At 41.2% G+C, this 12,143-nt stretch overlaps 1 protein-coding gene across 3 annotated transcripts; it reads right to left on the bottom strand.

The window, feature by feature from the left end:
* Positions 1 to 751: 751 nt before the first annotated feature.
* TP53INP1 (tumor protein p53 inducible nuclear protein 1) lies at positions 752 to 9,372 on the bottom strand. 3 transcript variants are annotated; one of them, XM_026841812.1, is made up of 4 exons: positions 9,090 to 9,372; positions 8,242 to 8,590; positions 6,550 to 6,583; positions 4,024 to 4,164 (listed from the first exon to the last, which is right to left on the bottom strand). In XM_026841812.1, the coding sequence occupies exons 1-4, from the start codon at positions 9,199 to 9,201 to the stop codon at positions 4,147 to 4,149; spliced, it is 513 nt and encodes a 170-aa protein (XP_026697613.1). In that variant the 5' UTR covers positions 9,202 to 9,372; the 3' UTR covers positions 4,024 to 4,146. The 3 variants fall into 3 exon arrangements, with proteins under 3 accessions (XP_026697612.1, XP_026697610.1, XP_026697613.1); XM_026841811.1 differs by lacking the exon at positions 6,550 to 6,583 and having other exon boundaries at positions 752 to 4,164; XM_026841809.1 differs by lacking the exon at positions 6,550 to 6,583 and having other exon boundaries at positions 752 to 4,164; positions 8,242 to 8,593.
* Between the last annotated feature and the right edge of the window lie 2,771 nt (positions 9,373 to 12,143).

The raw sequence follows: 12,143 nt of genomic DNA on the forward strand, positions 1-12,143 counted from the left end.
TTCTCAACCAAGAGTTGATATTCCTTACTCTAGCCTTTCCCACTGGCCTCAGGGGCCTGCAGTTCCTAAGGGCTGCTCTTACCAGCAGAGACCAAGGCAAAGACAAGACGGAGTACCTCAGCCTTCTTCACATCCTTGGTCATGAGGACTCCTGCCCCATTTAGCAGTGGACCCATGTTTCCTCTGATCTTCCTTTCGCAGCTGATACACCTGTAGAAGGCCTGTTGTCCTCCACACCCCTTGAACAGGTTCAGCTGCAGATGGCTTGGCTTCCCTACCCCCATCCCTAGACATTTGCACAGGATCTCCGTGTACCTCATAGGTTACCTGTCCCCACTTCCACCTCTTGAATGCTAAGAGCAGCCTTCCATATGGATTTTCGTCAGTGTGCATGCATGGAGGATGATAGGCAATGGGTATGAGTTGAAGCAAGAGAAGCTCAGCCTAGATAAGGAAAAACGTTCCCCCCACTCTGTGGATGCTTTAAGTGGTAGTATGTTTTTATCTCTGTCCTGTTCATCTATGGTACAGCTGCATGCTGATCAGGAAACACAGCAGTTGGCAGAGATGTATAACACTACTTAAACCATGCATTGTCACTTGACTGGCAATGCAGATTGATTCCCAGAGGAACTTCTGTACTGGAACAAGCATTCTGAAGTACTCAGTATTTGTACCTACCACACTTGGAACGGAGTACTCAGGCATTTGGATTCTGACTGACCTGTAATATAAAAGAACAGACTGACAATTTTTAATAAGCCATTTTTTTTATTGAGAGTTAAGACCATGGTGCGTAGAACGCGCTATGAAGACAAAATACAGAAGATCGCTTTAGTAAATACACACTGGTTAAGCAATGCTACTTTTTGGCAAAGTGCTGTATTTTGTCGGTTTTCAGCCTGTGTTGAACTATTAAAAATAAGAGCCAGACATTCTTCCATATCAAAAGGGCTGCTACAAATAGAGAAGTGGCTCTGGAGAGAAGCTGCCATATGTGCATAGACTGATGTACAGTATTAATCCTAACTGAAATGTCCCTTTTGAATCTTCAAGTTTGCTGTGTAGAAGGCACAGTTTAAAATGCAAATCTGTCTATTGACCAATACATATGAAAATACAGTTTCAGCAAGATTCATGAATATCGATCAGTATGAGACAGTGCAAGGCCTCCACTTTTACAAGAAAAAACAACACACTTTAATACAATTCAAAAGCCATATAAAAAGCCACACAGCTCGCTATTAAAACAGAAAATCAAAACAAATCTAATTGCCCAATAGCTCCAGGCATAAAACAGGGCTAGACCAACATAAATACTTAAAACAAATTAACAAAAAGCCATTGATGCAGTACTATCTCACACAATAACATGGTTTCCAATATTACAAATTGAGAAGCACAGCTTTGTGCAACAAAATAGTTTATATCCTGAAAGATATAGGTTTTCATCACCAGAAAGTCATCTAGTAATGTAGTATAAAAAAGATCAGTATCTCCCAATTCTAGGAGCAGTCTAAAGTTGCATTTACTTGCCTACTGAGAAGAACAGACCAAGGCCCTCATTGTAATGCCTGGGAGCCTTATGCTCTCAACTCCATCTCCCCGTTAAGAGTTAGAGGATTACTTACTCCTCCTAACACAGGGAGGTGGAGGCTCCATCTTCCTTCATTTCACTTTAAGAAAATTAAAGCTGAAGGACAAGTAGTTACTTTTATATAAAGAAAAATACAGGAAAGCAAAGAATTTTCCTGAGCTAGAAAGTTGGCAGTGAGGAGAAGGAAGTTTAAGACAAACAAAAAGTTGGAGTGATAAAAGTAGATAATCTGAGACAAGTAAGAGTAAACAGACGAGGGACTGGTGAAACTACAGCTATTGCAGATAAACCAGAGTATTTGGACCACAAAAGAATTGTTGTATGGACACGGGCACATACTGAAAGGAGTAATAACAAGATCTGGTTTAGAAACTCATGAAGTGACCAATTTTGTTTTCTTTCACTGTCCACATGAATTCAATGTGTCTTAGCAAAACCCCTAGCATATTCAGGAAAGCACCTCTTGCTTTTACACACTTAACTATTTGTCAACATTCCTTTGCAACAATCCTAACTAATCCCAGTGAGGCAGCACATCTGCAGCGAAACAGAGGTTATGAATGCTGTTTCCTGTACACTAAGTATGTTCCACAACAATTCCAGCTGCAGAATGTGCAACAGTACCACTACATCAGGGTCAATCCAAATCGTTGGGGTTTTTCTTCAGTGAAATTGAAGCCATTTGGCTGAATTTAAAATACTTCACAGGTTGGGAATAATTCTCATTATTGATCTTGTCTAATTTGAAAGAGTCCTCACACTAACTTCTGTATAAGGACTACTGGAAGACATAATTTAACATCATGTTAACACTTCAATGCCCTAGGCACTAAACACAAGGGAAAAACAGTAAGTCACATCCAGCACTGACAGAAAGGGGGACAAAACTTACTTCCCCTCTTCTTTCAGTGCAGATTTCTGCTTCCTCACCTCCATAGCCATTTAGTCTACTTCCCAGATTGATGTATCAGAGTTTGGCATGCCATGTGGTTGCTGTGTAATACACACTCTTTGTTAACAGGTAAGCTTTACTTTTTTTTTTTCCTCTAAGTGCCTGCCAACTTCCAAAACAAGTTGCACAGTGTTCTTAAGAAAACCCTTGTTGGTTTTGAATGGCTTTTCTTTCCTGTTGGCCCACGGAACTACCATCCAGTCCTTCTGCCCACCATGGGCTAGGAGAACAACCACTTGACAATCTCAATATTTATACACCCTGTTATCACTGTGTTTAGTTCTGTAAGACTGTTTTTCAGCATCCCATTCTCCCTGCCACACACAGCCCTTCATTTCCAGTCACAATTAACTCGGACTTCATTTTCATAGAGAAAATTAGGAGAACTTCTAATAAAACCTTCATTCTAGCTACTTTTGAGCTATTCTCAATCTGTAAATATAAGACAATCGAATAGCAATCAGCAGCTCAGAAATAGCTATCCATCAGCCTGACTTATTTAAAGAGCAGTCAGCTACTGATGTGAGTAAAAGAATGGTTGATCCACCGTCTTTTTCCTTTAACTAGACGAGAAATTAAATGAAATAGGGTGGGGGAAATAGATCTTTCAAAGACAGAAAGAGAAAGAATTCCAGAAAGGGAGTAAGAACTTGAACTGTACCAAGTAAAACCCAGTTCAGCTCTCTGGGTTGTGTGTCTGCACTTAACCCATAGGTCCACTTTTCCTTCTACTCCACTGTGAGGTACTACACTTGTAACACCAGTGCCATATCACACTGCAACAATATTGGGGGGACATTTAACCCTTTTCTGACATCCATATTAAGTACCCAACACAGATTCCACTAACACAAATAGGTACTAGGCAGTTCAGATCAGATGTCCTTCTTGTAACAGTTCAGCATAGCTATGTAATATCCACCGGCAGCTACAGTATCTCCTTGTTAGAAAGTAATCATATATGCTGAATACAGACAGATACAAAAGCTGTCGAGTACTGGTCATTAAAGCATATGGCTAACCTCAAATTTTCTAACTCCACTTTGATTAATGCAAAATGTAACTGATTTCCATCTCAGTTTTTTTAAAATACCAACTAAGAATCCATCTATACATCATAGTTTATAAAACAGCACACAAACTATCATACTGATAGGCTTCCAAGACATTGATATTTAGCATCAACATTTAGGACTTGCTGCAAGATGTTCAGAGATTTATGTGTCATTTCAAAAGAATGCAACACTAGTTATGATTGTGTTTGAAGGATTGACGATCAGCTTCAGATTGACCAAACTTACCTATGTATGAAAATAAAAGCAACCTAAAAAACAATTAGACCTTAGATTAAAACCACAAGAGCCATCAGTAATTGAACTGACGCTGGCAAGGCTGGTGAACAAACAGTCCGTTGTGCTTGATATGCCGAGAGTGGCAATCCCTGGTAAGGTTTTGGCGACGGAGACCATTTTTGTTGAGATAGTGTCTTTCATTATGTTCTTTTATCCAGTGGGTAGGACGAAAGCTCTTGGTTTTTTCCAGAAAAGTTGAACGAGTAGCAAGAGCTGTGACGTAGCAGTGAACACGCTGTCCTGTTTCACTTTGGGCCTCCAGTCTAGAAATGTAACAAGCAGATATAATTCATTACTAAGGTGCATTGGGAAGACACGCAAAGTATAAAGGGCAGAACATGGACATCAACACCCAGCATTTCAAAAGGGCACCCTTATTCTGCTGGACAGAGATTTAGGCTGAGGCAAGGTCAAGCCAGTTTAGGAAAAGCACACTGGTAAGTAACACGTAGTGCTGATAACTCATTGTGAAGGCACCACAACAGCCTTTGGACTTTTGGTGTCCCTTACACCATTTCACCCTTCCTTCCCCACCCCACCTCCCTAATCCCAAGATACAACATAAGTCAGAAATATAAAGCAATGTGTGTCTCACTGCTCCATCTTTAGAAGACTTGAGAGTTATCCACTAGGCAAGGTTTGGTTTAAAATCACCTTGAACATAGGTGGTTCAGCCTGAAAACAGAAGCACACTAATGACAGTGTGTTTGGACTGCTGGCTACACAAGTAAATCCAAACAATGCTCATGCAAAGGAATGAGAAAGATAGACCGGTTGTGACACACATGGGAAAACTTCTAAGGATTGTTCCTCAACCAGCCCTCCAGATTTTACAAGCAGAGAGTCAGCAGTTTTGGCAAACCCTTACTCCATCATGCACTAGTGAAAAACAAACCCAGAGCCTAGGCAAGCAACTGACATATTGAAAGAGGATTTCCCTACTTGACAGAACAATTACTGGTGTTTCCTGAAACTTCCAAAGTAAATCTAAAAATAACCTGGTAGTTTTAATAGCAAAGCAAATTCCAAATCTGAGTGCCACAGCTGGTGTGAGACCAGTGGCACCAGAGTTGCCTGCCTTCTCTCTTCCCACACAGGACCCAATGACAAGCTGTCAACTCAGTGGTGCCAAGGAAAGATGCCTACAAGACTAGGAGCTTGCTCAGGCATGAGCTAGATATCTCTTGGGAAGTCTATTTTTCAGCAGTAGCATGACCCTATAATAAAGTCTCTTCTGGAAGAGCTTAACTTCCATTTATTGCATGATGTCTCTGTAGACAAAGTCTAGACTACCATGCCCATGGTATGCTCCTGTAGCCTTGCTCTTGGGGGGCTGCAGGTGCCTGGCATGGATGTGAACTCTCCTGCCTCCCACCCCACTCCTCACTGGAGTGGAATACTCCTTGTCAGCAAGGAAATACTCCCTCCCTCCCTTCTACTTTTTAAAGTATCCAAATCAACTTGCTTTTGGTTCCTTGGGTAGCTTGATACAGCCAATTGAAGCCTACAGACTCCAGAATAGCCTTGTGTGACATGCTGGCTTTCCTGTTTATTCACTAGATATTTTCCTAAACCTAGCACTTGAAATACAAAGCAAGAAATAAGCAAATAATACAGCAGAGATCAATTCACAGTGCCTTGTAAACACTTTAAACTGGTGTAATCTGCATAGAATTTACATGAGGGTGCCTGCAAACACAGGGCTACTGTTTTCTATATGGTGCGATCCTTTAACATGTTCAATGCTGCTGGAGATGGAACTCCAAGTGAAGCTTTTCTGGGGAAAGCTGCAAGGAGCTAGGAAGCCACACTACACTTATCAGAACCTGTATTTCCTAAGATGCCCTTGCTGCATGTCACTAGCTAGCAAAGGGCATCAACTGCTAATAACAAGTGTTGTGGTTTGTTATGGAAAAATATGACTAGCCTGATGAACAGGTGAAAGTTTATATAACATCCTTTTGCTTTGAAGAGAATTTAAAAGGAACAAATAGCTTTAATCCGCAAAAGGAGAAAAACTGGTTTAAAATTGCTGGTTGAAGATATTTACGTTTTTTGTCCTCTTATCAAATACCCTTCCAGTACTTGTTTGCAAACGAACACTCTTCTACTTGTTGTCACAAAGTGAAACTGGGATAGCAGAGGTGGTTTCAATTAGCTAAAAAGGCTGCATACTCTTCAGAAACATAGCATTTTGGTATCTTAGTGGCTGCTGTTGGTAGCCTAGCACTAGTGAGCCCTGGGCACCGAGAGAACACGGCTGATGAGCCTCCATCAATATTGTCAAAAGGTAATTTCAGAGGGGCTGTGTCTAAAGCCAGACCACCACTACAGACATTTGCTGCTGCGCCCCCAACATCTATTTTGCTAGAAAGCATAGGTGCCCTGCTAGTTGTGCTATAGAGCCAGACCTCAAAAGAAACATTAAAGACTTCAGACCCCGCCCCAATTAATATTTAAGTAATTTTTCTGCACTTAGCATTTTGGCTTGTTAAAGCAGACATAGTTAGGCTTGATCAAGTAACATGATTTGGCACAAAGGTTAGTCCTAAAACCAGTATTGTTTTGGCAGACAAGGCTCTAGAGGAAGCAGTGTTGCTAGCAGCCTGATCAAACAAAAAGCATTGTCCCCAAACAGTAGTACTTACTGTGCCAGTGTGCCTTAAGCAGCTTTTCTTGGCCCTACAATGTTAAATGGCCAACCATTAAACCACTAGACTTTCAAAACAGCTTTTGAAACTTACTGCATTCAGTGCAATTGACATTCCCAGTTTCTGTAGTCTACCTCAGCCTTAGACTTAAGTCTCCTCCCATTTCTGCCACACAAAATAACCTGTACAAAAGCCTAGATCCTCTGATGAAGCAACAGCACAGAATACAGTGTGAAGAAACTTAATCACAGTTTTCACAGTTGAAGATCATCACACCTTTAGCTTCCCCATTAAAGCAGCTTAACTGTACTGCATAACATGACAGGATTCTCCAGAAGAATTTATACCAGTATCCCCAGTTTAAGTCACTGAGAAGTCAGTATCCAACTCTGTATTACTAAACTGGTCTACTGTTTTTCACCGGGTCATGCCTCACAGCCTACAGTTCTCTTGCAGGTTCTTTTAAACCTTCCTTTTAAAAGGTGCTATGTGTTCACAGCTTCCCACCAATTTAAGTTAAACTAGATCCTTGATGCTTAGCATCACAAACTGCCCTCCTCAAATAATTACACAGATCCCTCACTCTGAGATTAGTGGTACCAGCACTATAATTCAATGTTATACAGCAGCAAAGTCACCGGTTTCTTTGAATTAAGAACTTTAAATATGACAAGGAACTGATGAGAACAGTCAATGGGCATCTAGCTAGATCAACTCTACTACTACACTCATTTTTTCCTGTATAACAAAAGCTTAGTATCTTATGAGTTTAGGTTTTTGTTTGTTGGGTTTTTTTTTAATTGTTTCTAACGGTAAGCACCAGACAGGACAAAAAGTCAGTCTTGGTTATTAACCAGGATTCAAAAAACACCCCATTATTTCCAAATCAATGAACACACAGGTCAGCGCAGAGTCATAACGGCAAAGAAATACTCTATGTGTATACACCTATGTATACTATACTTGTATAGCTGTATATACTGTCTGGTTAACACTGAAGCAGTGCATGGCAAACATGCCTCTACAATAATCCCACATGGCTAGATCTTTACAGCCCAAAATCAAAAGCACAACTTCTTACCTTGCTAAGAGTAGAAGTTTGCAACACAAATTTTTACCTTGAGGGAAGTAAGTTTTGCAGAATATTTCAGTTTGCTTTTGTTCCACAAACCACTTGTGGAAAAGTTTAATCCTACCCTAATCTATCACTAGGCTGAGGAATAAAAAACCCCAAAGACTACCAAAACAGACTTCCTTGTCAGGATAATGAAAGTAATATTTTTCATCTCATGAGGTGACTCAGAGAGTACTGACTAACAGTTATGAAAAATGCAAAAAGCTATGAAGGGGGCAAAGTGCTTTCAGATCTATGTTACCAGCTATACAGTTAACCGCCACCAGTTCCAACAGGACTGGAGCATATTCTGCAAGGCAATAATTAGGCTCCATAAATATTCATTGAAGCGTCAAAATTGCATACCCAACTGTTTCCTGACACGGTCATCTTGTATAACATTTTTCTAAGCAGGCAGGCAACCCTGACCACCCTACCCACCTTGTGTAGTATTCATGCTTTATTCACTTGCTCTGAAATAAGCTGGAAAATTCAGTATTAAATGTCTACGCTGATCAAGTAGAAACCAGATATTTTCAGCAACAGAGTTCCTTGACAAGAGAAGTCAGCCATACCTGGGGCTACCTGGGCTGTGAAACTCCTCATCTCCACATCCAGTCTCATTAAGGCTGTGACAGGTATCATGGACAGCATACACAGACATGCTGGGGTGCTCTATTAGGAGGTTCTCCATTGGACTAGTTTCCACTTTGATAGTGGTTAATCCACCTGCAGTAAAACATGGGGGAGGGGTAATAAACCAACTCTCCTCCATGGGACACGACTCAAATTGGATGAAGCAAGATTCATTGGCCTCTGGCAAGCGTTCCAAGGGAGACGGTAAACAAGAGAAAACGGGCGAGCCGTCTGCGGCCGGTGCTTCAGCAATGTCTGCTTCCTCCACAGAGCAAGTAGTGCAAGCATCTGCTGTAGGTGGCCATTAGTCAGTGGAGAGAAATGGTGATTGCAGGTGGTCAAACACAACAAGGTTGCATGTAGCCAAAAATGGAATATAAAAAAAAAGACAAAACAGAGAAACAGAAATAAACCTTTATTAGCATGTACACTTTTTTTTTTTTTAATTAAAAGGAGGGGAAAAGGGAGTCCCTGATAAACCATGCCAGACACGTAAAACGACTGTTATCAGTAAAGCAATACAATTGCGTAATAGGTCAAATATATTTTATCTGTACAAGTGGTTCTGTTGAAGCCTGTGTCAGGCTTCTAAACCTGACATCATTTTTCTCATCAGTTTACATAACATGTTTTGGTACATTTATTTGGAAGACACCCTATAATCTAATCTACACTGATTTTGCTTAGGGAAAGTTACTTCCATGTGAAGAAACTTGTAGCTTGGGAGAAAGACAACTAAGAGGCAGATCAGGACAAAAACAGATCTTATGTTTGACAGACATCTTACCTATAAAATCAACCAGAATCCACTCATCGTCTTCTTTCTCACTGAACTCTGGCTCTTGGCTGGACAAGCTATCAATCTCTCCCATGAGCATGTTATTTAACCTCTGGAACATTACTAAGGCAGGAACAAGACTTTGGCTGGCAGGTCTTTATATCCAAGGTTCAAGGCACAGCTCACACTGTACTAGCAGAGTGGCATAGACTTGAGATTAAAGTGCATAGATGCTTTATCAGCTTAGGTACAGGACACGCAGAGGCATGACTTGTAAACAGTTTATACAAAACCTGCAAAAAATGACAAGAGTCTTAATGACAAAGAAACAGGTAACAGCCCTAGGGAACAAATTAAAACCCCTCTCTTTAGTGCAGTATGAGGTATCAGTGAACAGTTTTCCCTGAGAGGCAGCTTCACTGGTGTTCACTGTTCCCTCCTAGCTAGAAACATACAGAAAAAGCCTAGGTCTCTCCTCAAAGCTAAGCACCTTTCTCTTGATTCTCCTTCCCATGCAAATGTCAGTTCCCACCTTCTCCTGTGGGAAGAGAGGACTCCTGTACAGGAGTACCATGCCTACACTCACCAAGGTGCTCCCTGCCTGTCTTCTTCCTGGTCAGAGAAAGATGCAAAGGGCAAGTGCATGCTTTCTGCTCCATACAATGCGCCTCCTTTGTTGACACTGCCTTACACCTCTCCCAGAGACTCCTGCGAGTCTCTCATCACACACAGTTCAGGGCCACTGCCTACAAGTTAACATTGCAGGAAGGCACGTCCCGACTTCAGGTTCGAAGTGCACTACGTAGTTACCAGTAGGATCATTTTCACAGCAACTGCCCAACTAGTCACGTATGGTAAGTCTAAGTAACAAGAAAAAGTAGCTTGTATACTTAATTAAAACATACTTTTTTTCTCAGTACACTTTCATAAATCTACGTGAAGCTAGTCACCATAAGCATATACTCTACATTTAGCAGTTAAGATGAAAAATCCCATTAGTACTGAGAAGCTGAATGTTCAAGTCACCTCAGATCAGCATGCTTCCAGCCTTTTAGCATTTATGTATGAGCCAACAAATAGAAGCCATTAAAGTAGCTGAAAAAGGCTACATGCAAAAAAATATTCCCTGATTTAACTACAAGTTAATTTCACCATAGTAATATTTCAATTATCACAGAGTGTCAGAATTATTACAGATTAAATACCTGTTTCATAATTAAGTAGGGAACAAGATAGGCATGTAAGGGGGCATGAGTGTCTGCATTCAGGAAGAGAAAGAGAGTAAGACACACTATAGGAGACAAACCCAGACATTAAGCAATATTCTTTATGGACTGTATCTTCTCTTAAGGCCAGTATATCCTGCTTCACCCTGTAACTCTCAGGTCATCTTACCCAGGACACCAGACCCCATCAATACTTGTTCAATGCAAGGACAAGCATCTGCTCCATACATTACAGCTCCTATAGACATTTATGCAACTACTTCCTTATTCAAACAGTACAACAGGGCAAGACTAAAGTTTGAAGTAGTCTTCAGAAGCAATATGAAAAGGTAGAGTGTAACTCGAAGTTATCAGCCACATGAAAATACAAGGCTAGGAACAACTAGCTCAGCTGCAGTAGTGATAAAAGGCTGGGGTTTTAGGGCCACACTTGAAAAAATGAAACATCTGGGCTCTCTTTAAAGAGAGCTACAAGAACGACCAGAAGTTTAAAGAAAAATGGTAAAATTTAAAAAAGAAAGGCTTAACAGAGGGAAGGAAAAAATGACAACAGTAATCAATTATGTGAAGAAAGAGGCAAACATTTATTCCCTTCTACATTCACAGCAAGCAGAAGTGGCTTTTAACTGCACTAAAGTTCAGTTTTCAGTGGTTAGTTGCAGGAAATGCTTTTAACCATTAATGTTGCTAAGCCCTGAATGGGTTACCTAAGGAAATGCTAAATGCCCACAGTGTTCCTATGCATCTTTTTGAGAAGGTTTATTACAGCCAGAGCTTACCCCGGATAAGGAAATAGACTAAGTGAGAGCTTGAAGTCTGTAGCTTTCCCATTATCTTCCACATCCATCCCTAACCCTTTCCTGGCACAAGGCCCAGGAACAAGAGAGTTCACTTTTTCTCTAGGCTAACTAGCAAGCCATAGTATAATTGCTGGTCAGTGTTGGCTTTCCCTGTACTCCCACACACATGCATTGCCTCTTTCCTAGCTTAAGCCAGAAGTACCTCCAGGCAGAGGCTTTTTGTTCTGTGCATAGAGTGGAGCAAGATGAGAGCTCACACTCCTATATTAAGACTCCATAGGTATCACAGAAACATCAAATAATTAACCTCTAACAAGCAAGTGAGCAATCACTGCTCCCAATAACGTAAGCAGAAGAAACTACAGCTTTTGACCCATAAACATCTTTCTGTAGATCAAAATCAGTTTGTCCTATTTTCCCCTTCCCTCACCTCAAGGAAAGGCCAAAAAACCATCTGAATCACTTAGAAACCAGTTGATGTTTTGACATTCTTTTGGACAAGTGCCTTTAAAAATGCCATACTTGCATGCTATTGTGCAAGTCAGATGGGGACCGAGAAACAACACAGTTAGTTATCAAAAGCACAATCGTTAGGGCAGGCAAACGAGACAGAGGCTGAGAGACTCCAGCTCTTAGACAGGAACTATCAGCTGCAAGAAATACAAGACTAGGAACAACTGACTCAGCTACAGGAGTGATTAAGAGGTGGTTATAGATAACACACCCAATGCATGTTAACAGTATTGTTTTGTCGCGTAAACCACCATTTTTTTTTTCTTTCTATCCTAGCAGAGGAGATGGGCGCACGCTAGGCAAAAACAAAACCAACCCAAAATCGAGAAAAGCCAGCCCCCCAAATCACTTCTGCGGTTCCCCGTTAGAGCCTGGCTACTGATCTTCGCGTGCCCTCGGCTCGCAGCTTTTTAATTACCACCAGGAGGCTCCAAAAAGCCGCTTTCCGCGGAGCCGGGGAGTGGTGCGGGTGAGTGAGTTTGTTTAGCGGTGTCTGAGGCCCAGCGCGCTGCTCGTTGCCCGGC

This window comes from Athene cunicularia, assembly GCF_003259725.1.
Source record: "Athene cunicularia isolate RWA chromosome 2 unlocalized genomic scaffold, athCun1 chr2_part1, whole genome shotgun sequence".
NCBI lineage: Eukaryota > Metazoa > Chordata > Aves > Strigiformes > Strigidae > Athene > Athene cunicularia.